This window comes from Chlamydotis macqueenii, chromosome 2 (genome assembly GCF_036417535.1).
Source record: "Chlamydotis macqueenii isolate bChlMac1 chromosome 2, bChlMac1.mat, whole genome shotgun sequence".
NCBI classification, from domain to species: Eukaryota; Metazoa; Chordata; class Aves; order Otidiformes; family Otididae; genus Chlamydotis; species Chlamydotis macqueenii.
The window spans coordinates 418845-442498 of NC_141557.1; the positions used below are offsets into that span (position 1 = coordinate 418845).

At 63.0% G+C, this 23654-nt stretch overlaps 2 protein-coding genes across 4 annotated transcripts in view; both read left to right on the forward strand.

Annotated features, from left to right (window-relative positions):
* SMARCC1 (SWI/SNF related BAF chromatin remodeling complex subunit C1) overlaps window positions 1-7501 on the forward strand; it is an 85140-nt gene extending 77639 nt beyond the window's left edge. Inside the window, exons 27-28 of the mRNA XM_086741629.1 lie at window positions 3725-3901; window positions 5500-7501. Of these exons, the coding sequence (XP_086597755.1) occupies window positions 3725-3901; window positions 5500-5585 (263 nt within the window). The 3' untranslated portion in view covers window positions 5586-7501. The remainder of the gene's footprint in view (window positions 1-3724; window positions 3902-5499) is intronic.
* Window positions 7502-12796: 5295 nt separating this feature from the next.
* On the forward strand, window positions 12797-21836 carry CSPG5 (chondroitin sulfate proteoglycan 5). Of its 3 annotated transcripts, none has more exons than XM_086742368.1 (5): window positions 12797-12988; window positions 15591-16881; window positions 17922-18110; window positions 19461-19533; window positions 21231-21836. In XM_086742368.1, exons 1-5 carry the CDS (start codon window positions 12823-12825, stop codon window positions 21393-21395), a joined length of 1884 nt encoding a protein of 627 aa, XP_086598494.1. In that variant the 5' UTR covers window positions 12797-12822; the 3' UTR covers window positions 21396-21836. The 3 variants fall into 3 exon arrangements, with proteins under 3 accessions (XP_086598494.1, XP_086598495.1, XP_086598496.1); XM_086742369.1 differs by lacking the exon at window positions 21231-21836 and adding an exon at window positions 20054-20860; XM_086742370.1 differs by lacking the exon at window positions 12797-12988 and adding an exon at window positions 14251-14379.
* The last annotated feature ends 1818 nt before the right edge of the window (window positions 21837-23654 follow it).

Sequence of the window (23654 nt, forward strand, 5' to 3'; positions counted from 1 at the left end):
AGGGGGAGGCACCATCCCTGGAGGGGTTTAAGAAAAACAGAGATGTGGGGCTTAGGGATGTAGTTTAGTGGTGGAACTGGCAGTGCTGCGTTTATGATTGGACTTTATGATCTTAAAGATCTTTTATAACCTAAATGATTCTGTGAAGTGGTCAAGACGTTTCATAAGTGGACAGGCTTGTTGGCTGCCAGTTACTGAAGTGGTGGATCAGCCCCTTTCGCTGTAGGTTGAGGTTGCTGGTGATACAGGATTCTCATGGCTTTTGAGCTTTGGTTTTGTTTTTTTTTTAATATTTCACCCAGAACTTCCAGCAACTGAAACTCAAGCTGCTGCTCTGTGCGCAGTGACTCTAGTGCCACAGGTCGTTATGTAACATCGGATGTATCCGAACTTCCCACATCTGTCTCCTGCAAATTGGGGAGAATCCCGACTTCTGGAGCTTGACCAGCTGCCCTTGTGCGGCCGCGTGCTCCGACGGGCTGTGTGTCAGAGCTGAGACTGTATGTAGACCAGGTTTTGCACGTCCAGCCTTGCGGGATGCAGAAGAGCTGCCTGCTTCTCGTCCACCTGCTGTGGTCGTGTCTGAAGCTCCACCCTGAAGTTTCTTAGAAGCTCAGCGTTAGCACAGAGCCGATTACGGAGAGTCTGCAAATGGGCAGCTTGGGGCTGTTTGCAAACTCAACAGCGTCTTGTGTCTCCACAGCACTGATCCTGTAGCTCTCGACCCCCTTCTAATACCAAAAAATTACCATGACTTCGAGTCTGAGCCTGCGCTTGGCTGTCACTTTTGGAGACGGTGATCTCGTGGTGCCTGCTGTGCCCTTTCTTGCCCGCTCCTCATCTCGGAGGGAGCTGGACCAAAACAGATGTGCAGATGCCAGCAGCAGTAAATTCGTGCCACAGCTGTGTAAATCTTATCTGCGTATTAGCCGCTGATACGCTGGAGGGCAGGGCTGCCGTTCAGGAGGGCTGCGGCAGGCTGGAGGAGCGGGCTGGCAGAAGCCTTGGGAGATTCAGGAAGGACAAATGCAAAGTCCTGTACCTGGAAGGATGAACCCTGAGCAGCAGCTCTGCGGAAAAGGCCCTGTAGGTCCTGGTGGGCAGCAAGGCGAGCGTGAGCCGGCGGAGACCGGCAGCGTCCCAGGCTGCACCAACAGGAGCACAGGCAGCAGATTGAGGGATGTGATTATCCCCCCCTCTGCTCAGCAGCTGTTAGACCACATCTGGAGGAGGACTGGGGAACCTTGGTACAAGAAAGGCATCGACAAACTGGAGTGAGTTCAGTGGAGAGCCGCCAAAGATGGTCTGAGGGGCTGAGGGAACCAGGCTTGTTCAGCCCTGAGAGGAGAGGCTTTGGAGGGACCTACCAGCAGCTCTGCAGTACCTGAGGAGGTCATCAAGAAGGTGATGATCGTCTTTTCAGTGATGCATGGCTGGAACACAAGAGGTTTTTACTGGACATAAGGAGGTCAAGCACCGAAACGGGTTGTACAGAGAGGTGATGCAGTCTCCATTCCTGGTGCTTTTGGAGATCAGTCAGGTCTTGCCAAAGCTTTGAGCAACCTGGTGTGACCTTGCTTTGAGAGGAGGTTGGACCAGAGACCTCCTGAGGTCCCTTCCAAGCCGTGTTATCCTGTGATGGAGATAACACCTCACTCCTCTTGCAGCCTGCTTGCTGCGCAGGAGGGGAAGGCGAACGGGCCCTGCTGAGGAACGTCCAGCTCAGCTTGCCGAGAGAAGGGAAACCTGGCACTGGGTATGGGACTTGGTCACCCTGAGTTACCCACAAAAGCATGCCGCATAATTTTGGGAAATGTCCTGAAAATATTCTGTCAATAATGGGGACAAAGGAGGGGATTAGAGGCTCAGAAGGATGCAGCTTTTCTGGTTGGCGGCTGCTGCTCTTTAATGTCCGGGGATGGAAATGGCACGATGTGCGCTGCAGGCTGCTGATCAGCGCTGGAGTGTGTCTGGTGATAAATGTGCAGAATTCTTTTCCTTCGTAAATGTCTGAGCAATCTGATGGTTTCTGCAGAGCTGTGTATCTGCTGCTGTGTGCAGGTACGCCACTTTTGCTGCCGTGGTCAAGCAGCGTCAGGGTGGCACATGGATCTCGTTTGCGTGACCAGGAGCTCCAGTATTATGTTTTCACAGTTGGATGCTTCAGAGTCCCTGGGAATTTAAGGTGGGTCAGCGCCTCTGCACAGATCTGCAGAGCTGCGTGAAGCCACTGGGCTGTGGTGTGCTGGATTCTTTGGCACGGGACTGCTGGTGGCTCCGGTTTCGGAAGCAAGTACTCCCTTACGCTGCCATCCGTGCCTGTTTGCAGGGACAGCCTGTCCTTCTCAAGGAGCAGGCTTTTGGTTTCAAGCACTGTGAAACTACAGGCAAAGACCAGGGACGAAGGGCGGACAAGCCCCGAGTGCTTTAGAGATCCAAGATGAGCGTCTTCTGGAGGGAGGTGGCTGAGCAGAGCGGGCCTGCGTGGTTAGCGAAGGCGCCAGACACTGAGGGACTGGAGCAAGTGCATCCATTTGTGTTGCGTTTTGTCGTTTTTAACTGTTGTTCAGTAGGCATTCCCGCATGCTTGCGGCACTCTTTGGTGGTTCCCCAAGCTTCCTGCGGAAGGGTGGCGATGGAGGAGGGTTTGGGATGGCCGGTGGGCTTCACCTCTGTGGGAGCGTGGGACGTGGCCCTCAGGCAGAAGTTTCTCTACGGCACAAAGTAGTGATGGTTCCCAAAGAGCAGGGGTTGCTTCTCATCACCAGGGTTATTCTACAGCGCACGTCATCGGCCTTCTCGGTCATAAATTCCCAAGCGTTGAGGCACAGACCAGCCCGCTGTTCCTCTTCGAGCTCTGTCTTGGGCTGCTGTGTCTCCCCTCTGCTCTGGCTCTGCCCTGATGCTTTTCATGTATGTTCAGAGCTTTTTTTTTTTTTTGTCTGAGGGTGCTTTATTCCACGCGATTGCCTGGGGTTGGGGGTGGAATGAGCTCTCCCGAAGGAAGCCTTTACAATGCGCGCCTGATAGCTACTTTCGGACTAAAATACAGTGAGTGTGTAGAAGTAAATGTAATTGGATTATGCAAAATAATCTCTTCAAATGAGGTTTTAAAGCCTCCATCAGCAGGTTGTAGATGTCTGGAGCTGGACAGTTCTAACAGTTCCTTCACGCAGCTGGAACACAGAGGTCTCGTACAGAGCTGGTACCTGAGGAAGACGTGCTGGAACCCTCCCTCACCTCACAGTAGGGGTTTCGTTGTAACATTTCTGTACAGTCCAATTTTTAACTGTATGATTTCAGTTCTCCCGTTAAATTAAGCCATTAGGCTTTGTGGCTGCTCTTTTTCAAGTGCTCTTACTTTGCCCTGTTGTTCTAGTGCCATTTGTTTCCTGTGCCTTCGTTTAGATTGCTACCAAATGCCTTTTAGTAGGGGCTCACTTAAAACGCTGGGGTTTGCGAGCGTTACCTTCCGCCTGCCCCCTGTGCGGATGTTTGAGGGACGCGCGCCCCCGTGCCTGTTCCTGAAGGGACCGTGTTGGCACGGCGGGGATGAGAAGGCATTTCCTTTGGTTTGGAGCAGTGTGGAGTTGGCTCTCATGCATAAGATTATTTTTCTTATTTTCCTCGCTGCTCAGAGAACAACGAGACCCTGTCTTTCTCTTCCGATCCCTTCCCTGTTTCATGTGAGCCTCACGCTCGTGTCTCTTCGCTGCTCTTGCAGGTCAGATGCCGGGGCCCGGTTCGATGATGCCTGGGCAGCCCATGCCGGGCCGGATGATGCCGAGCGTGTCAGCCAACATCCACCCAGCCGGCGGCGGCCCCCCCCCACCTGGCATGTCACCGATGTCAGGAAACCTAATTGGACCTCGCGTTCCTCTAGCAGCTCCAAACGGCATGTGTAAGTGGGTCTCCAGCAGAACATGTTTGGGATACACCTGGTGTGGCTTTTCTGGTGCTGGAAGAGTCATTGCAGTTGAAACCCCGTTATCCGCTGCAGGAATAACAGGATCTGTGCACGCTGACAGCCAAAGCCTGGCGCCAGAGGTGTGCTTGAAGCTTTAAGTGCTTGTCTCCCCTCTAGGCATCCAAATGTACTCCATTGTCCTTTATTTTATTTATAACATCCCTTATTTTATTTATAATGACGCTGAGGCTCTGTGGTCATCATCAAAAACCTCTCCTGGCTTAGTCTGGAAGAAGGCACGGTAGATGTTCAGGAATTAACTAAATCCGTAGCGGAGGCCAGAATCCAATTCAGTTCAATGATACCTCACCAAAAACTTAGCGCCGTGAAATTAGAAGGAGGAAGTCCTGGTCAGGAAGAAGCTAAAGGTGTATTGGGAGTGTTCCTTACATGATACAGATACCTACGCCTCGAACGAAGCTGATTGATGCCAGCCAAAAAAAGCAGCTGGAGTCAGTAGCTGCTGTGTGGGTGTTGCTTGAATGAGCGTGAAATGCGGCCAAACCCAGAAAGGAAAAGCGAAGCTGGTGCAGGATGCTCTCTCCAGAGTTCCTCGATAAATTTGTATTACTTGCAGCCCGGGACAAGCTGCTGGTCTGCTCCAGCGCCGCAGCCTTAACCCCCAAATGTTACTCAGCGTAACTGTCAGCAGTGGGCAGGAATTGTGATCGCTTGTAGTGCCTCTCCCAGAAAATCGCTGGGAAAAGCCACCCCGTGTTGGCTTCAGCTGAGGGAGCTGCTGAGCAGCACTGACTCATCGGTGTTCGCCAGCATCAGCATGAAATTCTCCATTCTGGTGCTATTTTTGTTCAGACGTTTGCTCCTTATTCTTCTGGTGCTCTAGCTTTACTTAGTTTTCCTTCCCTTTTTCTGAGCCTCTCCTCTGGGAATATCTTATGTCAGGTTGTATTCCTGCTTGCTCTCTTCCCTTATCTTAATTTCTCTTTTTTTCCCTCCCCTACTGAACAAGTCAGTCATGTTCCATTAGCATCTCCTCTCTGTGCATGAGAGCTGGCCTTTTGTCTCCTCGGTTCTTTCCTCCTACTTGCTGCATCTGGATTCCTCTGCTTTAACCTACATACGCTGCTCGGAGCTGAAGTGCGGGCTCTGCTTAGATGGAGTCTATTGTTCCCTCTGTTTGAAAGAGAGAAAAGCCATAAGCTACAGGCTCGAGCTGAGGGCTGGGAGATGAGAAGTGCTAATTCCAGCTCTGAAAGTTGCTTGCCGTGAACTTTGCCAGCTACTGAGCTGCATACCTGTCACCTTTTCGGTAAAAAACCAGATTTTGTTCCTCTTTCAGAAAGTGCCTGTAGTTGAAAAGCACAATAAAACGCACGGTGGAGTTTCATGTGAAGCTGAAGAGATGGAGAAGCCACAGTCGTGGCCGTTTCTGGGGCCAGTCCTTGCTGCTTTCCCCTCGGACAGCTGTGTCTCCCGTGGCATATAGACATCTGGGCATTTGCGTTGAGTTCCTTTCCATGTTCCGCCCCTCCTGGTGTCCTGCTCACTGATTTCTCTGCTGTTTTTTGCAGATCCCCCTCCTGCACAGCCGCCTCCGCCAGCAGAAGGGGTGACCCCACCTCCGGCAGGAGCCCCGCCGGCCTCAGCCGCTCCCTAAGCAGCCAAGGACGAAGGAACTTCTACAGCAACATAGTGGTGACCAAAAATGAACTCCTCAGTTACCTTCTGTTCCTTCGGGAGGCTTTCACCTCCCGTTGGCCTCCCCCGGTCGTGTGTGTGTGTGCGCGTACGTACACGTATACACAGCGTCGTTTTTCCCCCTCTCCCCGCCGCTCCTAACCTTGGCAGCACTCGGCGTTCCTTTGGGAAAGCTCTAGATCAAAGATGCCGGTGGTGCCTCCCGTGTTGCTGGTGGGAAGTCCTTCAGGCTTTGGGCTGCTCGCCTTTCAGAGCGCGCTCCGCTCTGGTTTCTTTCGTCTTGGTGTTTTGAGCTTCGGGTTCCCCTGGGGAGGGTTAAAAGGAACCCCAGGTTTACAGGTGGAGGCATTAACGAGGCGTTAGGATGTGGCACGCGCCCGCTCCGCCTGGGATTTAGAGTTTCGGGTTCTCCGGGCAGAGCAAAGCATCAAGATCGAATGGCAAACCAGCGTTTTGAGCAGAGAAGGAAAACAAGGGCGTGCTGCAGCACAGAAGGTGCAGGAATGCCAGCCGTGTTCGTTACAGAGAGCTGATCGTTAAGGACAGTAGCCGAGTCCTGGCGCTGCCTCGCTAACTTATTAAAGAAAATATTGATCCAGTGCGAATGAAGCCAGGAATGAATCAATTGGAGGACAACCACTCAACGGTAGGAGTTTTCTCGCTCCGGTTTTACCTTTCTTTGCCTTTGGAGGTGGTAGTTGAGCCTTCCCTCTGAGTAGTTTGGTACAGTAGCCGACTGAGGAATAAACCCGTGATTTTTAGTCCCTCTTTTTGGAGCATATACTTTTTACTTTTTAAAATGAACAAAACAAAACAAAAAAAAAAAGTAGATAGCGAAGAAGTGCTAGCGTACGGGGTTGGGTTGGGATGGCTGGGTGCGAATGCCAGAGCTACCTCCTGCGGACAGGCGAGGTGGGCAGCGGCAGCGACCGCGGCATGCGTCTGCGGGACGACTCGCGCGTCGCCTCCCGCTCGCTCAGCCTTCCCCGGTCTGGGGGGTCGCGGGCAAGGGAGCGGCTTCGGTGGGCAAATCTAGGAGCGCTCGTGGAGCCAGAGCACCGGCGCAGCCCTCCAGACGCTGGTTTGCTCCTCGGCAGTGACTGCGAAAGATCCTTCGCCGGCGGTGGTTCGGGTTCTCCGCCCTCTTCCTGGTGTGAGAGGGTTTGACAGGTTTCCTTGCCAGACGTCTGAAGAGCGCTTGCGTATTTGAAGGGTGGCTTTCAGCGACCGAGTGCGAGGTGCTGATCTAAGAAAGAGACCTCCCAAATAATCTGAAGCCCGCAGAGCCGCTTGTACCATTAAAAAAAAAAAAACAGGATTTGCTTTGAAGAGCACTCAGGTGATCGACTCGTCGACGTTAACCGTTGAACTTCCCAGGTCCTGAGAGCACGCGAGCGTGGAGCGACCGTTCCCGGGCTGCGCGCTCAGACCGTCGGCTGCAGCCTCGGTACTCCCCGTGCGCGGGAACGACGCTTTCCAGCGTCGAGAGCCCCCAGTGCCTAGCAGAGACCGGTGCGGGCCTGCCCGCCTTCTGCCTCCCGCGAAGGAAATCCATCCCCGGACGTTCCCTTTCCCTTTGGGGTGAGCATGGGATTTTCTGGTGCAGACCGTAGTCCAGTTTAGAGTAACCTCAGGTTGTTTTTAGCGTGATCGACTTCAGATGTAAAGGATCCAGGTGGAGACTATTTTTTACTGTACTGGCGACGATCCTGCAGAGTACCTGAATTCCTGACACTGTTGTGTTTCTGTATAAATAATTCACGTGCTGACTTTTTCATCTGATCCTATGTATAGGGCCGGTTTTGTTCCCGCGACGCAGCCACCCGATTTTGTGAAATAAATAAAAACCAACACGTGGGTTTTGTACAAAGCTTGTGCCGCTGTGTCTGGAGTCTCCTTTCCCTCTCCGCGTGTTGAGGATGAGCTGAGAACCGTCCGTGGGATGTGGGATTATTTTGGGGCTGCATCTTGGCTACGGTGGAGTAAACGAGCCTGAGCTCATTACCCAGCGAGGTGGGAGACGCCGAAGTAACGCAGGTAATGCGCTGCTTTGGAAAATGGTGGTTCACGTTTTAAAAGTTTAATGAACGGGACAAAGCAAAGCAGCATTGGCGGCCCGGTGGGATGGTTCCGGTTTGATCCCTGCCCTCCCGCTGCCTTGGCCTGGACCAGTGCTCAGGCTGGCGGTGCCGGCTGGACCGCGCACTCGAAAGGAGCGCTCTGACGCGGGGGTTTAACAGCGGAGGAGCGGGCGCGCTGGCCTGCCACGGTCCCACTGTTCCTCTGTTCCGTACCGGTTTCTCTGTTAATTGTTTAATTCAGGCGCCCCTTCAGATCAGTTGTCCTCTCCTGCCGGGCCGCAGAGGCTGCCAGGCCGCTTTGCCTTTTTGATTAAACTGAAACCAGGAGTGCAGTCTGGATTTTACTCGAACATTCCTGCAGCCTCACCAAGGAAGGGCTTTCCCTCTGAAGAAGCGCACTCATGGCACTTCTTCTTGAGCGTCCTCGGCTTGTGATGCCCGCAGTGCCCGGTTCCCTGGAGCTGAAGAAGGAAGAGCACAGGGATGCACCCGGGTCCAGGACACCCCAGGAAAGCGCCGTCCCCAGCTGGGGATTCCTCCGTCGCTGGCGTGGGAGGTCGCTGGCGCTGGGCTCTTCTGCTGGGCGCTGCCTTGGGGGGCTCCTTGGTAGAGGTGAGGAGCTCTCTGTGTCTCTGCGCTCCGGGTGCCTTCAGCAATGCTGGTCCTTGCGACTGCACCCTTCTCGCCCCGCGGCGCGGCCGGCTCTCGTCATTTTTGCCCCTCATCTTGAAGACCCCTTGCCTGAGGAACTGATCTGGTTTTGTTTGGTGGGGGGGGGGGCTAAGGTGGCAGCTTCTGTAGGAAACTGCTGGAAGTTTCCCCTTTGTCCAGCGGGCTCGGCCGGGCCTGGGGCGGACCCGCTGCTGGCCAAGGCCGAGCCGATTGGTGTCGGAATGTTCCGTGATAACGCCTCTGCTGTAACGGATTTAAGAAGGGGAAAATTTTTTTAAATAAGGAGAGAAGATGTGAAGCAGCTGAGCGGGGGCAGAGAGGGGGAGGCGCGAGCCTCATGGGCCTTGCAGGCCTCACCCTCTGGCCTCCCGCCGGGCAGCCGACTGGGCCCAACTCGGCCCGGCCTGGCTGCAAGAAGTGGAGAGGAGATGAGAAGTGAATGAGATGTAAAAAGGATCCTGAGAGGCGTCTGCCAGCCTGTTGTGAGGAACGGCTGCAGACGCCAAGGTCAGTGAAGGAGGAGGGGGAGGAGTAATGCGGCTCCTGGCCAAGATTCCTCTGCAACTCGTGGTGACGACCATGGTGGAGCGGGTTGTCCCCCTGCAGCCCATGGAGGTCCACGGAGGGGCAGAGATCCACCTGCAGCCCGTGGAGGACCCCACGCCGGAGCAGGTGGAGGCCTGAAGGAGGCTGTGCCCCGTGGAGGGCCCGCTGGGACAGCTGTTCTAGAGGGACTGCACCCCGTGGAAGAGATGACCCACGCTGGAGCAGTTTCACGAGGGACTGTGGCCCGTGGGAGGGACCCCACACTGGAGCAGAGGAGGAATGTGAGGAGTTCTTCCTCTGACAATGATGCAGTGGCATAAAACAACGCGTGATGAACTGACCGCGACCCCCATTCCCTCTTCCCCCCTGTGCCGCTCGGGGGGGGAAGGTGGCAGAGATAATGTTAAGCCCGGGAAGAGGGAGGGGTGGAGGGAGGTTATCTTGTTCCCTGTCTCATTCTCCTGCTAGTTTTAGAAATAAATGAATAGTTTTCCCCACGTCGAGTCTGTTTTGCCCGTGACGGTAACTTTAAAGATTTCTCCCTGTCCTTATCTCAGACCTCGAGCCGTTTTCCTTATATCATCTCCCCCTGTTCTCTGGGAGGGTGGGGGAGCGAGAGAGCGACTGCGCAGTCTGGTCCCGATCGGGGCTGAGCTGCGACAGGAACGCAAAGCGCGTGGTAGATCTTGGTCTGGATTCTTGAAGTTTTCTGTCTGTTTATGGGCCATTAAATCCTTTCCTGCTCACGGCTTGAGGAGGCGGATGCAATAAGCTTGAAGGCAGATTTAGGACAGGGGCTCCAAACTCCTCACCTGCTGGGTGCGGAGCCCTTCTGCCCTGGCCCAAAAATTCGCTGTCCCCCCTGCTGATACACGCTGCTGGGGGGTGCACCTTCCTCCGAGCGATTTTGTGCTGCCGGAGATGGGAAACCCTGCGTGCGCGTTCCTTTTCTCAGCGCTGTTGCCTCGGCAGGAGGAGCGATGGGGCGGCGGAGCAGGAACAGGCGGTCGCACCCCTGCCTGCGCTTGGCTCCGCTTCCTAATAATAATAATAACAGTAATAATAATCACAATAATAGTCTAAAACGCCGCGGATGTGTCCTGTCTGGCAGTACCAGCTCCACCATGTGGTTCCTAAAATGCTGCATTCGTTTTTCCCTCGGGCAGATAAACGCTGGGACACCCAAAGAGTTTGCGGCGCCTCGGTGCGCGGATGCGCTGTCGTCCGACGCCGTTCTTTCCATTCCTGCGCCTTTCTCGCCAGAAACCCTGAAACGAAGGATTGGGCAGGGCTGGGAACTCCAGCTCTGCGGGTTTTACAGCCCCGGGCGCGACGCAGCCGGGGGTCACCCCGGGGGCTGATCCCGCCGAAGTCCCGGTGGGAAGCGCGGTGCCCCAGACGAGCGGTGGCAGCGCGGATCTGGGTGACCTGCCAAGACTTGGCGCTGCCGGAGCCGCTCCCCGGCCCGGCTCTCCAGGAACAGTGTCGCTCTTTGTCCGCGCCGTCTCCCGCCTGGCTGCCCGTGCTGCCCCGCGTGGGAATTTCCCCTTTCACGGGAACCTGCTGCCGCTGCCGGGGGTCACGGCGCAGGGACCCTTTCCGGCAGCCCCGGCAGCTCTCGGGTGTCACGTGGAGGCTGCAGCGGGAAACCTGCGGTGATGACTTTGGTGGTTTTTTCCCAAATCTCCCGTTTTCTCCCCTTCTAAGCTGATAGGTGGTACAAACACCCTGGTGTCCGTCGCACCCAGCAGCGTGTCTACACGCTCCCAGGTTTTTAGCGCTGGGATGGCTGGCACCGCTGGTGGTCCCAGCGCCGCTGAGCCCACCGGGAGCCGCGGGGAGCAGCGGGGGATCTGGCGGACAAAGACCCGGACCGATCCCTTCCACAGCGCGGGTCCCAGCCGGGAGCCCCGAGGGCCATCCCCTCCCTGAGCGCTTGGCCGCGTGCCGCTGGGAGAGCCGCCAGATCCCCGTGGGATCCGGTTCACGGAAATCCCCTGTTCCCGGCCTGCGCTGGGACCGGGGAGTTGCAGAAGAGCCGCTGAAACGCAGGCTCTGCCCTGGCAGGATGCTCGGCACAGAGCTGGTTTGTGCTTCCCTCTGCTGCTGGAATTCGGGCTTCCCTCTGCCAGACGGAGCCCAGCCCAGGCCGCGGAGGTCACTCCGTGCCCGTGACCCGTCGGGAGGGGCATGAGGAGCGCGTCGCTGCTGCTCCTCGCCGGCTCGGTGAACGCTGGCAAACACTAAAGGCGCTGAACGCCACGGGCGGTGCCGCGCTGGGTCCCCGGGACGCGATGCTCCGTCCTCGCGCCGCCGCTCCTCTCCCCAGAGCAGCTCGGGCCCCGTGCGCTCCATTTTTCTTCTTGGTCTTTGCGGCGCGGAGCTGTAGCGTGCGGGTATTGAATCTCGCCCACCTTTGCCCCCGCGGCTGCAGAGGGGCAGGGAACGCCGACCTCAGCCCTGTCTGTTGAATTCTGCGTTTTCTGAGTTCTGCACCTTTCCAATACGTGGTGATTAAGAAAAACTGGAAAGAGGGCGTGGTTGGAGCGGCCCCGGTACCTGGGCGAGGAGGGTCCCGTGAAGGTGGGGAAAGCCGACTGGCGAGGCGGCTCCAACGCCTGCGTCGGGCTCGGCTGCCGAGCCTGCTCCCAAATTTAGGCGAAGCGACAGAGCCCAATGCATTGAGGTGTGGGAGTGGGGGGGAGGCTCCGAAATTCATCCCCCAGCTGCGTGTCCCTGCCTGGTGCGTGGCGTCGGCCGCCGTCCCTCCGCTCCATGAAGCAGCAGCTGAGCTCTGCCCACGGAGGAGGTGAGACCGCAGGGGTGGTGAGACCATGGAGGTGGTGAGGAGACCGTGGAGATGGTGAGACCACAGAGATGGTGAGACCACGGAGGTGGTGAGACTGTGGAGATGGTGGTGAGACCACTTGCAGCCTCCAGCCGGGGTGGGGGGTGCTGATACCCCGTTATCCTCCATGTATCCCATGGGATCCAGGGCCAGGTCCCTCCTCCCTGCGGTGCTCAGCACCCCGGGGTGACGCTGGCTGCAGCCGGGTGTCGATATCCTGAGGGGACACCAGTGAGCAGCCGGTTGCCCGTGGGCGTGGGGAGGGGGGGGTCCCATGGGTGGCAGGGCCAGGATGGGTGCGGGAAGGGGGGGTGCTCCTGGGCGAGACGTGGGCCACAGCCACACAACCCCACTGGTTGCCCCGAGCGCTGGTGGAGCCTCCAGCCGAGGAGATGTCCAAGAGCCAACCGGACGCGGGCCGGGGGCTCTGGGAACGGCTTTGGGCGCAGGATGGATCCACGATCCCACCCACCTTCCTTCGGCCTCTTCCCTGCTGTGGTGGGGACCCGGCGCAGGGACCCCCACCCTGGGCCAGTGCATGGGACCCCGCTGCCTCCTCCTGCCCCCTTTCCCCGGCTGTGGGGGCCGTGTCCCCCCCTCCATCCCGGCGGCCCCTCGGCCGGTCCCCTTGGAAACGCATCCCAGGGCGGAAGCGCGGGGAATGTTAAGCAGGTGCAGCCCCTTCAATCCCCCCTTTGAGCGCGGACACAGCGGGGCCTGTTCCCGGCACGGGGAGCCCAGCCAGGCCGCGCGGGGGGAGAGGGGACCCCCGGCCCCACGCTGTAGCCCACGCGCCCCACGGCTGCCCCTCCGCGCGGGACGGGGGTGGCGTGGACGTGAGGTCACGGCTGAGCTGGTGTGGGTCCCACGCGGGGGCTGGGGGGCAGGGAATGGGGTCCTTCGGGAGCACCCACTGCTCCGCGGGCCCCCCGGGGCTGCCCCGAGCGTCCTTCCCCGGCGCGGGATGCGGGAGCGGCCGCGTTCCTGCGCCGCGGGCGGAGGAGGACGCGCGGTGACCTTGGAAGGCCTTGGCCAGCCCGGAGCGTGCGATGTCCCCGAGAGGACAAGGTGGCCACGGGGCGAGCGGCGCGGGGGGCAAGGGGACAGCAAAGGCGCAACCCCTCTCCCCTGCACGGGTGCGGGCTGAGCCCCCTCGGTGGAGTGTCCCCAAAATACGGGGTTGTCCCCAGCACGGCCGTCACGTCCCCCGCGCAGGTGGGGTTCGCAGCGGCGACGGCCTGGGTGGCCCCGGGTTGGCGGTGGCTCCGTCGGGAGCACGAAGGCAGAGCCCGGGGCCGAGGGGGGGTCCCGCACCCCCTGCCTGCGGGGACATGGTCGTGGGTGACGGAGGCCGTGGTGGCACCCGGACCAGTTTGGCACCGGGGGTCCCAGTGCTGGTGTGGGGATGGGGCTCCCGTGCAGGAGCAGGGGTTTTTTGGGGGGGCGGGCGGGTGGGGGGGTGTCAGTGAGGAATCAGGTGCTGCAGGGGGTGGCACAGGGGGTCCTGGTGCAGGGATGACCCCCATGCGGGGGCAGTTTTGGGGGGGGGGTCCGCAAAGGATGCCGGTGCTGGGGGGGTGCAAGGGGAACAGCTGAGGGGGGTCCTGGGGGGGAGGTGTCGCAGTGTAGGGATGCCCCCCCTCCATGCAGGAGCAGTTTTGGGGGTGGGGAGCAGTGAGGGATGTCGGTGCTGGGGGGGTGCAAGGGGAACAGTTTGGGGGGGTCAATGAGGAATCCTGGCACTGTGGTGGGGGCGTGGCCGAGGGGGTCCCGGTGCAGGGATGCCCCCCCATGCAGGGGTAGTTTTTTTGGGGGGGGGTGAAGGATGCTGGTTCTGGGGAGGGTGGAAGGGGGTCCCGGTGCCCTCTCTGTGCAGGAGCAGGTTTGGGGGGGGGTCAGCGGGGGATCCTGGTGTTGGGGGGTGTTCCTGGGGTGGGTCCCCCGGTGCTGTCTGGGGGGGGGGGTGCCGGGGTGGGACCCCCGGTGCTGGGGGTGTCCCGAGATGGGTCCTCCGGTCCTGGAGGGGTTGCGGGGAGGGACACCCCGGTGCTGGAGGGGGGTGTTCAGGGTGGGTCCCCCGGTGCTGGGGGGGTCCCGAGATGGGTCCCGCGGTGATGCCTAGGGGGTGGGTGCCGGGATGGGATCCTGGTGCTGGGGGGGTCCCGAGATGGGTCCTCCGGTCCTTGGCGGGGGTGCCGGGACGGGTCCCCCGGTGCCGGGGACAGGGTGCAGGGATGGAGCCCCCGGTGCTGGAGGGGGGAGTCTCAGGGCGGATTTCCCGGTGCGGGGGGGGTCCCGAGACGGGTTCCCCGGCCGGGGTGCTGCCTGGGGTCCCCCCCGTGCCGGGTTCCGGGGTGGGGGGAGTCCCGCCGCCGCGTCCCCAGCCCCGCGGGCGGAGCCGTTGCCTCCCGCCCGCCCCCAGCCCGGCCCGGCCCGGCCCCCCCGGCGCGGAGCGGGCGCGGAGCAGCGGCGCGGGGGGCGCGGGGGGCGCGGGCGGAGCCGCAGCCGGTGCCGGCCCCGCTGGCGGAGCCCTGGGCCCCTCCATGCCGCCATGGCCCCCGCGCCCGCCCCGGCCCTGGCGCTGCTGCTGGCGCTCGGCGCCCTCGGTACCGGGGCCTGGGAGGGGGGGGGGGGATTGGGGGGGTCGGGTTTGGGGAGGGAGCTGAGCCCCGGGATGGGGCCGGGCGGGGGTCGCGGGCGGGGGCTGCGTTCCTCTGCAGGCACCGGGGAGGGGGGGGGGGGCCTGTCTGTGCTACGGGGGCTGAGTCGTTTTGGGAGGGGGCTGGGTGCCCTGGCCGGGGCTGGGTCCCCTTGGGGGGGGTGGGGGGGGCTGGGGGCTGGATCCTTATTTTTTGGGGGGGGAGGATCCCTTGTGTGCAGGGATGGGGGGCGTATGCAGGAGCCTGGAGCCCCTTGCAGGGAGCTGCATCCTCTTTTTGGGGGGGCGTGGGTCCCTGGGGGGGGCTGGATCCTCTTCTGGGGGGGCTGGGTCCCGGCGGGGGCTGGATCCTCTTGCAGGGGGCTGGGTCCCTTTGGGGAGGAGGGCGGGAGCCCCTGGCCGGGGCTGGGTCCCCCGGTAAGGGGGCCAGATGGCTTTGGGGGGGGGCTGGAGCCCCTTGCGGGGGGCTGCATCCTCTTGCAAGGTGGGGCTGGATCTCTTGTGGGGGGCTGGATGGCTTGGGGGGGCTGGATCCTTTTGGGGGGAGGCTGGGTCCCTTGCGGGGGGCTGGGTCCCTCTGGGGAGGGGAGTGGGATCCCTTGGCCGGGGCTTGGCCCCCCGATACGGGGGCTGGATGCTTTTGGGGGGGGCCGGATGGCTTGGGGGGGGCTGGAGCTCCTTCCAGGGGGCTGCATCCTCTGGCAAGGGGGGCTGGATCTCTTGGTGGGGCGGTGGATCCTTTTGGAGGGGGGGCTGAATGCTTTGGGGGGGGGGTGGATGCTTTTGGAGGGGGGATGGATCCCATTCTGTGTACGGGGGGGGCATCTGCAGGAGTGGGGGGCTGGATCCCTTGGTGGGGGGGGCACCTGGGCCGGGGGCAGCCTGGCTTGGGGGGTGGGGGGGGCAGCGTTGGGCGGCGATGACTGGGGCTGTCACGGGTGCGGGGGGACCCAGCTGGGGGCTTTGCCCCTTCGGTCCCTGACAGAGGCTGTAAAAGGCTTGGGGTGCAGCCCCCCCCTCAAAAAAATGGCTTGTCGTGGTGCTGGTGGGCAAGGTTGGGCAGGGGGGGACGCACTGGGACCCCCCCACGCCACCATGGCCTCCCCGGGGTGCGGGGGGCACCTCTGACACCACTTTCTCTCCTTGTCCCCCCTCCAGCATCCGAATGGCCCCCCCAAAACACCAGCGAGGCCGAGGAGAGAGGCTGGGGGGGCTCCCCGGAGAGCAGCCTCCCACGGTGGGACCCAGTGAACAGAGACCCCCGGGGGGGCCCCAGCAACGGCACCGCAGCAGGCGGCGAGCCCCCGACGGGACCCCAGCTAGAGCCCCCCGAGGGGCCCGCGGCCTCCACCACGGACCCGGCGGCCATGCCGGAGGGGTGCGCGGGGTGCGCCGGGGAGGGGGACGCCAGCGCTCTGCCCCCCAGATCCGGCTCGGCGGAGGAGGGCCAGGCAGCGGTGACCTGGCCCGGTGACGGGGGGACGGTGGCGGTGGCGCTCGGCAGCCCCGAAGAGCCGGGGAGCGGCGAGCGGCCCGTGCGAGCCTCCTTGCCCAGCCCGGGGGTTTTTGGGGGGCTCACGGCCGCCCCGCCGAGCCCCCCCGGCCCGCGGCTCGCCACTGACTCGGCCGAATCCGACCTGCTGCTGGCGGCCGGGGGCTCGGCTGCCCCGCGGACCCCCGTGCCCGGTGACCCCGGCCCGGTGCTGGGCGCCGCGGGGGACTCGGGGGGTCCCCCACAGCTTTGGGTGGCCGCATCCAGCCCGGCCCCGGCGCAGGGGGCTCGCGGCCGGACGGATCTGACCTGGCTGGAGGCAGAGGAGCCCGTCACCCCCGTCACGGGCCCGTCGGCTGACCGGACGGCCTCGGAGATCATCGACGTCGACTACTACGACCTGTTCGAAGGGGGCGAGGGGCTGGGGGGCTTCCCCGGGGGTGACCGGGGGGCGGCCGCCGCCGGTTCGGCACGACGGCGGGAGCCGGAGGGAGCGGCCACGCCGTGGGCCCTCCACGAGCTCTACGACGACTTCACGCCCTTCGACGACGGCGATTTCTACCCCACCACCTCCTTCTACGCCGACGGGGACGAGGAGGACGAGCTGGAGGAGGACGAGGAGGAAGAGGAGGAGGAGGAGGAAGATGGCGGGCTGGAGGACGAGAACAGCTACCGGCCGCCTGCCTCAGCTGCGCCCGGCGCCCAGCCGGCGCCGCGGGACCCCCGACCCACCGGCCGCCGCGACGCGGCCCCGCTGCAGCCCTCCGGCGTGGCGGGGGGCAGCCCCACGGCGCGGCCGCGGCCCGGGGAGCGGGGCCAGCTGGAGAACGGCACCGAGTGCCGGAGCGGGTACGTGCGGCACAACAGCTCCTGCCGCTCCGTCTGCGACCTGGTCCCCAGCTACTGCCACAACGGCGGCCAGTGCTACCTGGTGGAGAGCCACGGGGCCTTCTGCCGGTAAGGGACGGCGACCCCGGGTCCCGGGGGGACATGGAGGGTGCGTGTGGGGGCTCTCCTTCCCTTGGACCCCACCCCCGGGTTCTCCATCCCTGGGTTCTCCATCCCCTGGACCCCATCTCTGGGCTCTCCATCCCTGGGCTCTCCATCCCCTCTACCCCATCCCGGGGCTCTCCGTTTCTGTGCCCCCCATCCCTGGGTTCCCCATCCCCATGCACTCCATCCTCGGGTTCTCCATCCTCGGGTTCTCCATCCCCGGGTTCTCCATCGCCTGTACCCCATCTCTGAGTTCTTGATCCCCGTGCACCCCATCTCTGGGTTCTTCATCCCCATGTTCTCCATCCCCATGCACCCCATCCCTGGGCTCTCCATCCCTGGATTCTCTGTCCTTGGGTTCTCCATCCCTGGGTTCTCCATGCCCTGTACCCACCCCCATGTTCTCCAACCCCATGCACCCCATCCCTGTGCTCTCCATCCCTGTGCTCTCCATCTCCGGGCTCTCCATCCCCTGCACTCCATCCGGCCCCCTCCGCCCCCGCAGCCCCGTCCCGCTGGGGCGCAGAGGGGCTTTCCCTGCCCCCCGAGCGGCGGCTGGGCAGGAATTAGGTCAGGGCCGCGCAGCCGAGGCTCTGGGGCCGCCGCGCTAATCGGCCCTGGCAGATTGCGCCCAGGGAGGGCCGCTGCCGGCTGTGCCGCACGGCTCGGCACGCGTTGCGCGGCTGGCGCCGAGCCTGCCCGCGCAGGGGGACGCGGGTGTCCCCCCCCACCCCCGCTGGCCGCCCCTCTCCCCGGGGCTGAGTGGGGCTGGGACCCACGGGTGCAGGGGGCGAGCATCACCTGGGGGGGGCCCCGGCGTCCCCCGCTGTCACCCGTCTCGCTTGGCCCCAGCGTTCGGGGGTGGCCGCTCCTCCGGGGGTGGCCCATTAATCTCATCCCCCGTAATCTCCCGGATTAGGGATGGCGGTGTCCCCCGAGGGTGCTGTGTGGGAGGAGGCCGCGTTTTTTGGGCGGCGGGGGTCCCTGACCATGTCCCCTTGCAGGTGCAACACGCAGGACTACACGTGGCACAAGGGCACGCGCTGCGAGGCCATCGTCACCGACTTCCAGGTGATGTGCGTGGCGGTGGGCTCGGCCGCCCTCGTGGTGCTGCTGCTCTTCATGCTCACCGTCTTCTTCGCCAAGAAGCTCTACCTGCTCAAGACGGAGAACAGCAAACTGCGCAAGACCAAGTGAGTGGTCCCGGGACGGCGCTGGCACCCCTCAAACTGGCCCCAACCGCGGCGGGGTGGCGCCGCCGCAGCGATTTGGGTGGTCTCGGCGCCCGGCGGTGGCAGCAGGGCTGGACGCGGTCCCGTCCCCACGCAGCGGCGGTGAGACCCCCTCGGTGCCGACGGGGACGGTGGGTGCCCCGCGGGGACGCGGCCCGCGGCTCCCGCTCCACGGTTAATCCTGTAAAGCTGCTCCCGACTGGGACCAGTTAATCTGCTGCACTGGGAGCTGGGGCCGCTGGCCAGGCTTGCCGCGCTGCCCAGGGGCCACTGGCGATGGGCCCCGCTGCGTCCCCAGGGACAGGGCTGGGGGGGTGACAGGGGAAGGTTGGGGTCACCCCCCCACTCCTCCCAGCCTGGGTCCCTAATGAGCTGTTAATTAGTGTCTGGAAGTGCCAAGCCTAATTAGCAGCCAAGATCCCTGCCAGCCCGTGGGCTCCTGCCTGTCCTGGGCTGCACCGTCCCAGATTTGGGGACATTCAGCCCCAAACCCCCCATCCCAAACCCCCCATCCCATTTTGGGATGTTTAGCCCCAAAATCTCCAGAGCTGGGGATACTGAGCCCCTAAATCCCTAGACGTGAGGGCATTTAGTCCCCAAACCTCCATCCTTGCCCCGTGAGGGCACTTAGCCCCCAAACCCTAGATCTGGGGGCATTTAGCCCCCCAAAACCCCCGATCTGAGACATTCAGCCCCAAATCTCCATCCCTGGGGACGTTTGGCCCAAAATCTCCAGAGCTGGGGGCATTTAGCCCCTAAACCCCTAAAACCGGGGAAATTTACCCCAAACCTCCATCCCTGGGAACATTTAGCCCCCAGCCCCCAGAGCTGCGGATGTTTATCCCCTCAGACCCCCAGATCTGGGGGTATTTAGCCCAAAATCCCTGTAGCTGAGAGTATTTAGCCCCAAACCCCGGAGCTGGGGACGTTTAGCCCCCCAAAACTCCCAGATCTGGGGCATTTATCCACAAATCTCCATCCCTGGGGACATTTAGCCCCCAAACCCCGGAGCTGTGGGCATGTAGCCCCCCAAAACTCCCGGGTCTGGGGGTATTTAGCCCCAAACCTCCATCCCTAGGGACATTTAGCCCCCCAGAACCCCCAAATCTGGGGCATTTATCCCAAACCTCTGCCCCTGGAGACATTTAGCCCCCAAAACCCCAGATCTGGGGGTATTTCACCCCAAACCTCCATCCCTGGGGACATTTACCCCCCCCCAACTCTGGCTTCACCCCCGAAACGTGGCCGGGGCGCGGCAGGTGCTCGGCGACGTCCCTGCTCTCACCGCCGCGCTCTCCTCTCCCCCGGCAGATACCGCACGCCGTCCGAGCTGCACAACGACAACTTCTCCCTCTCCACCATCGCCGAGGGCTCCCACCCAAACGTAAGGAGGCCTCGCCGCCCCGTGCCCCCCCCGCTCCCGTTTGCTGTCCTACCCACGTCCCTCTGTCCCGTAACGTCTCGTCTGTCCCCCCACCCGTGGTCCCAGCTCCCTCCAAACCCTCCTGTCCCCGTCCCACCACGGCCACCGCGTCGTCCCCTCGCCATCGAGTCCCTGCCCCAACCCAAACCGGGCCGGGCCAGGCCAGGGGGCCGGTGTCACCTCGCTGTCCCCCCGCCCCGTCCCCTGCTGCCCGCGTGGCTCCTGGGAAGCCGCCATCCGGGGTCGCCCGGTGGCTTCGGCTCCACGTGCGGGTGGCAGGGGCGGCCGCGGCAGCGTTTTCGGGGAGGGGACGGCCGGTGCGACGTGGCTCGGCGGACGACGCGCCCCGGCACCACCGGGGCAGGACCGGCGGACGACGGCGGGCGATGCCGGAGGACGAAAGGCTGCGGGGCGCTGCTGGCGTGGTCGCGGTGCCACCGCCCGGGGCTGCCCTCCCACCCTCCCGTCTTTCGCATCGCAGCAGAGAGAAGCGAAGGGTTTTGCCGAGCGCGACCCGGAGGAGGAGCGCAGGCCTCTCTAGCCTTTGCCGTAGCCCAGAGTCGGTTTTTCCCGTCTCCCCGCCGCCATTAGCAGCCGTAGCGCCCGCCGCCGCGCGGCCCGGCCACCCTGGCAGGAGGCTCCCGGAGCCGGCTCGCTCCCCGTGCCGAGAGGATGAACCTTGGGATGAATTCGGTGCCGCACCCCGGCGTCTCGCTGGGATCTGACCCGTCCCTCGTCCCCTCCGGGACGCGGAGGGCTCGGTCCTGCGGTGGCACGCGGTGCCCGGGACACAGCGTACCGAGGATGCGGAGGGGACAGCGGGGTCAGCGCCCCTGGGAAATTGGTTTTTGGGGACAAGCGGCGCAGCCCCTCCGCCGGGCGATGGAGCGCGATGCCCATCCCGCGGGGTTTGCCGTGGAGCCGGTGGCGTCACCTCGGATCAGCTGGGAACCGCTCACAGCGTCCCTGCCCAGAAGACGGAGGTTCCCCGTCCCCGTAGGAGCTGGCCCTCGGGTGTCCCCGTCCACGGCACCGTCACCACCATAACCGCGACGACGCCGGCGATGCCGGGACCGGCCGGGCACAGGCGTCACCCAGCGCACCTGGAGCTCGGCCCCGGTGCTGGCAGGGAGGCCGCTCTCCCCGGGGATGCGGGAAAAACGGGGGGTAGCCCAGCCCCGGGCGGGACGTCGGGAGGAGGCATCCCCGGCTTGGCGGCCGGCGGGCGCGCGGGGGCCGGCTGTACGTTAACGAAGCGCAATAAACCCAACCCTCGGGCCTCCTGCCACGCGCCGCTCGGGGAGTCGCTGATTGCGGCGGGGACCGTGGGACGAGCGGGGCTGGAAGTGGGGAGAGAAATGGGGTGCTGGTGGAGGGGGGTGGCGGTGGGACCGGCTCCCGTGGCCGGCACGGCTCTTGGGTGCCGTTGGCGCGTGGTTTGGGGTGCTGGAGGCACCCAAGGCGGGGAATCGGTGGCAGCAAGCCACCGCGGGCGGGTCAGGCCCTGTCACCCGCCGGCCCTCCCCGTGCCGTCACCGCCACGCTCCCCCCGCGTCGGCGAGGACGCCCAGCCCGGTTTGGGGACGCTGGGTGGCCAGGACCACCTTCCCGCGGCGCGGTCGCCTCCTGACCCCCTTCCTCCCCGTCTCTCCCGGCAGGACGACCCCAGCGCTCCCCACAAGCTGCAGGACTCCCTGAAATCCTGCCTGAAGGACGAGGAGCCGTTCAACATCCACAACTCGACGTCGCCCAAGCACCAGGACGGCGGCAAAGGGGAGCCGGATGGCGGGGAGCTCAACTGCCTGCAGAACAACCTGACGTGAGCTGGGGAGGAAGAGGAGGAGGAGGAGGCCAGCGCCCTCCCGTCCCCTGCTCTACAAATCTCCGCTCTCCTCCCCAGCCGTTCTCTCTTGGGTTTTTTGTTGTTTTTTTTTTTTTTTCTCCCCGCTCCGTGGCATGCTTTGGTGTGTTTTGTACAGAGGAAAACAAACAAAAAAAAAAAAACCCCAAACAAATGAATTAATAACGATCCAGAGGCAGAGGCCGCCCGGCGCCTCTGGCCGCGTCGTGTCGTGGGGGTGTTCGGTGTGTGCTCCGTGTCTGTCGCTTGGCGTAGTGCAGCGCTGTGATTTCCAGACCCCTGCCGTTCCGCAGCTGACTTCTTTTGTACTTCTACCCCACTTTTTTTGAGATACAAGTAAAAAGAACAACAGGAAAAAAAAAAAAAAAAGAAGGAAGATCTTGAAATAAAACTGATTTTTTTTTTTTTTTTAAGTTGAGCCTCTTGCCGGTGCCTGCGGTCTCCCAACACAGACACAGCAGATTCGGTCCCTGCGCCCCCGGTCCCATCCCGGCGTCGCCCAGGGGGTGGTGGGTGCCCGGTGTCCCCCTCTCCCTGAGCCAGGGGTGCAGGGCGTCCCGGCGGAGCGAGGACCCCGCGAGGTGCTGCCGCCCCGGACACGCTCGGGGGCGGCTGGGACGCCCCGGGGTGTTTGGCGGAGGTGGCTGGGCTGCACCCTGCTCGCTGGGTCTGCTCCGTCCGCATCCCCGTCCCTGTCCCCTCCAGGTGTGACCGGCACCTCCTGCCCCAGCAGCCTCCTTTCCATGGAGCCGCCCGGGGTGCCAGCGGGATTTTGGGGCTCTGCAGCCGAAACTCCCTGCGTTGTCACCCCAGCTCCTCGCTTCCGTCCGGGAAAACCCCTGGCAGCTTTGCCAGCGCTGGCCGGTGTAAATCAGAAGAGCCCACCACCGGCCACGGCCCTGCCCCGGGAGCCAGCACGGAAGCGGGATCTCCTCCCCAGGGAGCCCCAGAGCTCCCACCGCCCTCCCCTCCGGCCACGGCTCCTTCCCGCTTCCCGCAGGAGCCGATTCCTTCCGGAGATGGCTTCACCCACAAACCGAAACCCACGGCTCCTCGGGAGAGAGGGAACGAAGCCATTAATCACCGTGCACTGTTAATTGTGCCGTGCGTTAGGGATGCGGCCGGGGGTCAGCAGGGGCTGAAGCCCCAGCTCGGCGTGTTTTAGACGTTCCAAGCGCTCTAAATCCTTAATTCTCAGCTCACTCAGGGAGATTAAAAAATCAGGGATGGCTGCGGGAGCCGGCAGATGATTCCCAGGAGCAAGCGGCCGACCAGCACCGTTAGGGGTCTGGTTTCGGCCGTTCCCCTTCCGCACGGAGCTGTACGACAGGTAAAACCGCGGATAAAGCACCGGGGCGGCACGGATACAGCAGGAAAAGATCAGGAGCGGAGAGGAGATGCCAATGCCCGGGAAAGGCTCAGGGAAAAGCAGGCTGTCCTGGCACGGGCAGAGCTGGGCACGAGCTTCCCGTGGGACTGGGAAGGGCGCCGGAGCGGGATGAGCATCGCTGCGACACGGGGGAAAGGAGCCGTGCTTGCGTACGAGGAGCGAGGGGAGAAGGAATGGCTACGGGCACGTGTTGGGAAGGGGATGTTGGAGGGGATGGGGAATGACGCGGGGTTGGGGTGAGAAACGCCTGCGGGGTGGCGGGGAAGGGGAGGGAAGGGACGCCGCGGGGACGGGGAGGCCGCCCCACGTCTCCAGCTGCCCTTGGAGGGAGTCGGCGCGGCTGGACGCAGGGAGAGGCGGGGTGGGACGGGGCGGCCGAGGAGCCAGTCCAACCGGAGCAGGTGCGTGGTGGGCTCAGGAGAACGCCCGCGCCTCGCCGGGACCCTTCCTGACGGAGCCGACGGGTCAGCTGCCTGCGAGAGAAGGCCGCAGGGACTCAGCTGGATTCGGGGCAAAACTGGGTCAGAAGGCTTTACGCAGGACGCTCCTGTTGGTAACACACGTGTTACGAGAGCTGGGGGTCCCCGTTCTCTGCTCTGGGGCACCGGCCTGACCCCCATCATTCCCCTCCTCGCTGTGCGCCCCGCTTCGGACCCCACTCACCCACCCGGCGCGCTCCCGCTTCCCAGGTGAAGACCCAGCCTCCGATCCCCGTCTCCCTCCGGGCTCAGCGTCGCTCGCCGTGCCTCGGTTTCCCCCGCGGGCCACAGCACGTCCCCAGCCCGGGGGCTCTCCTCCCGCTCTGGCCATGCCGGAGCACCGAAGGAGGGA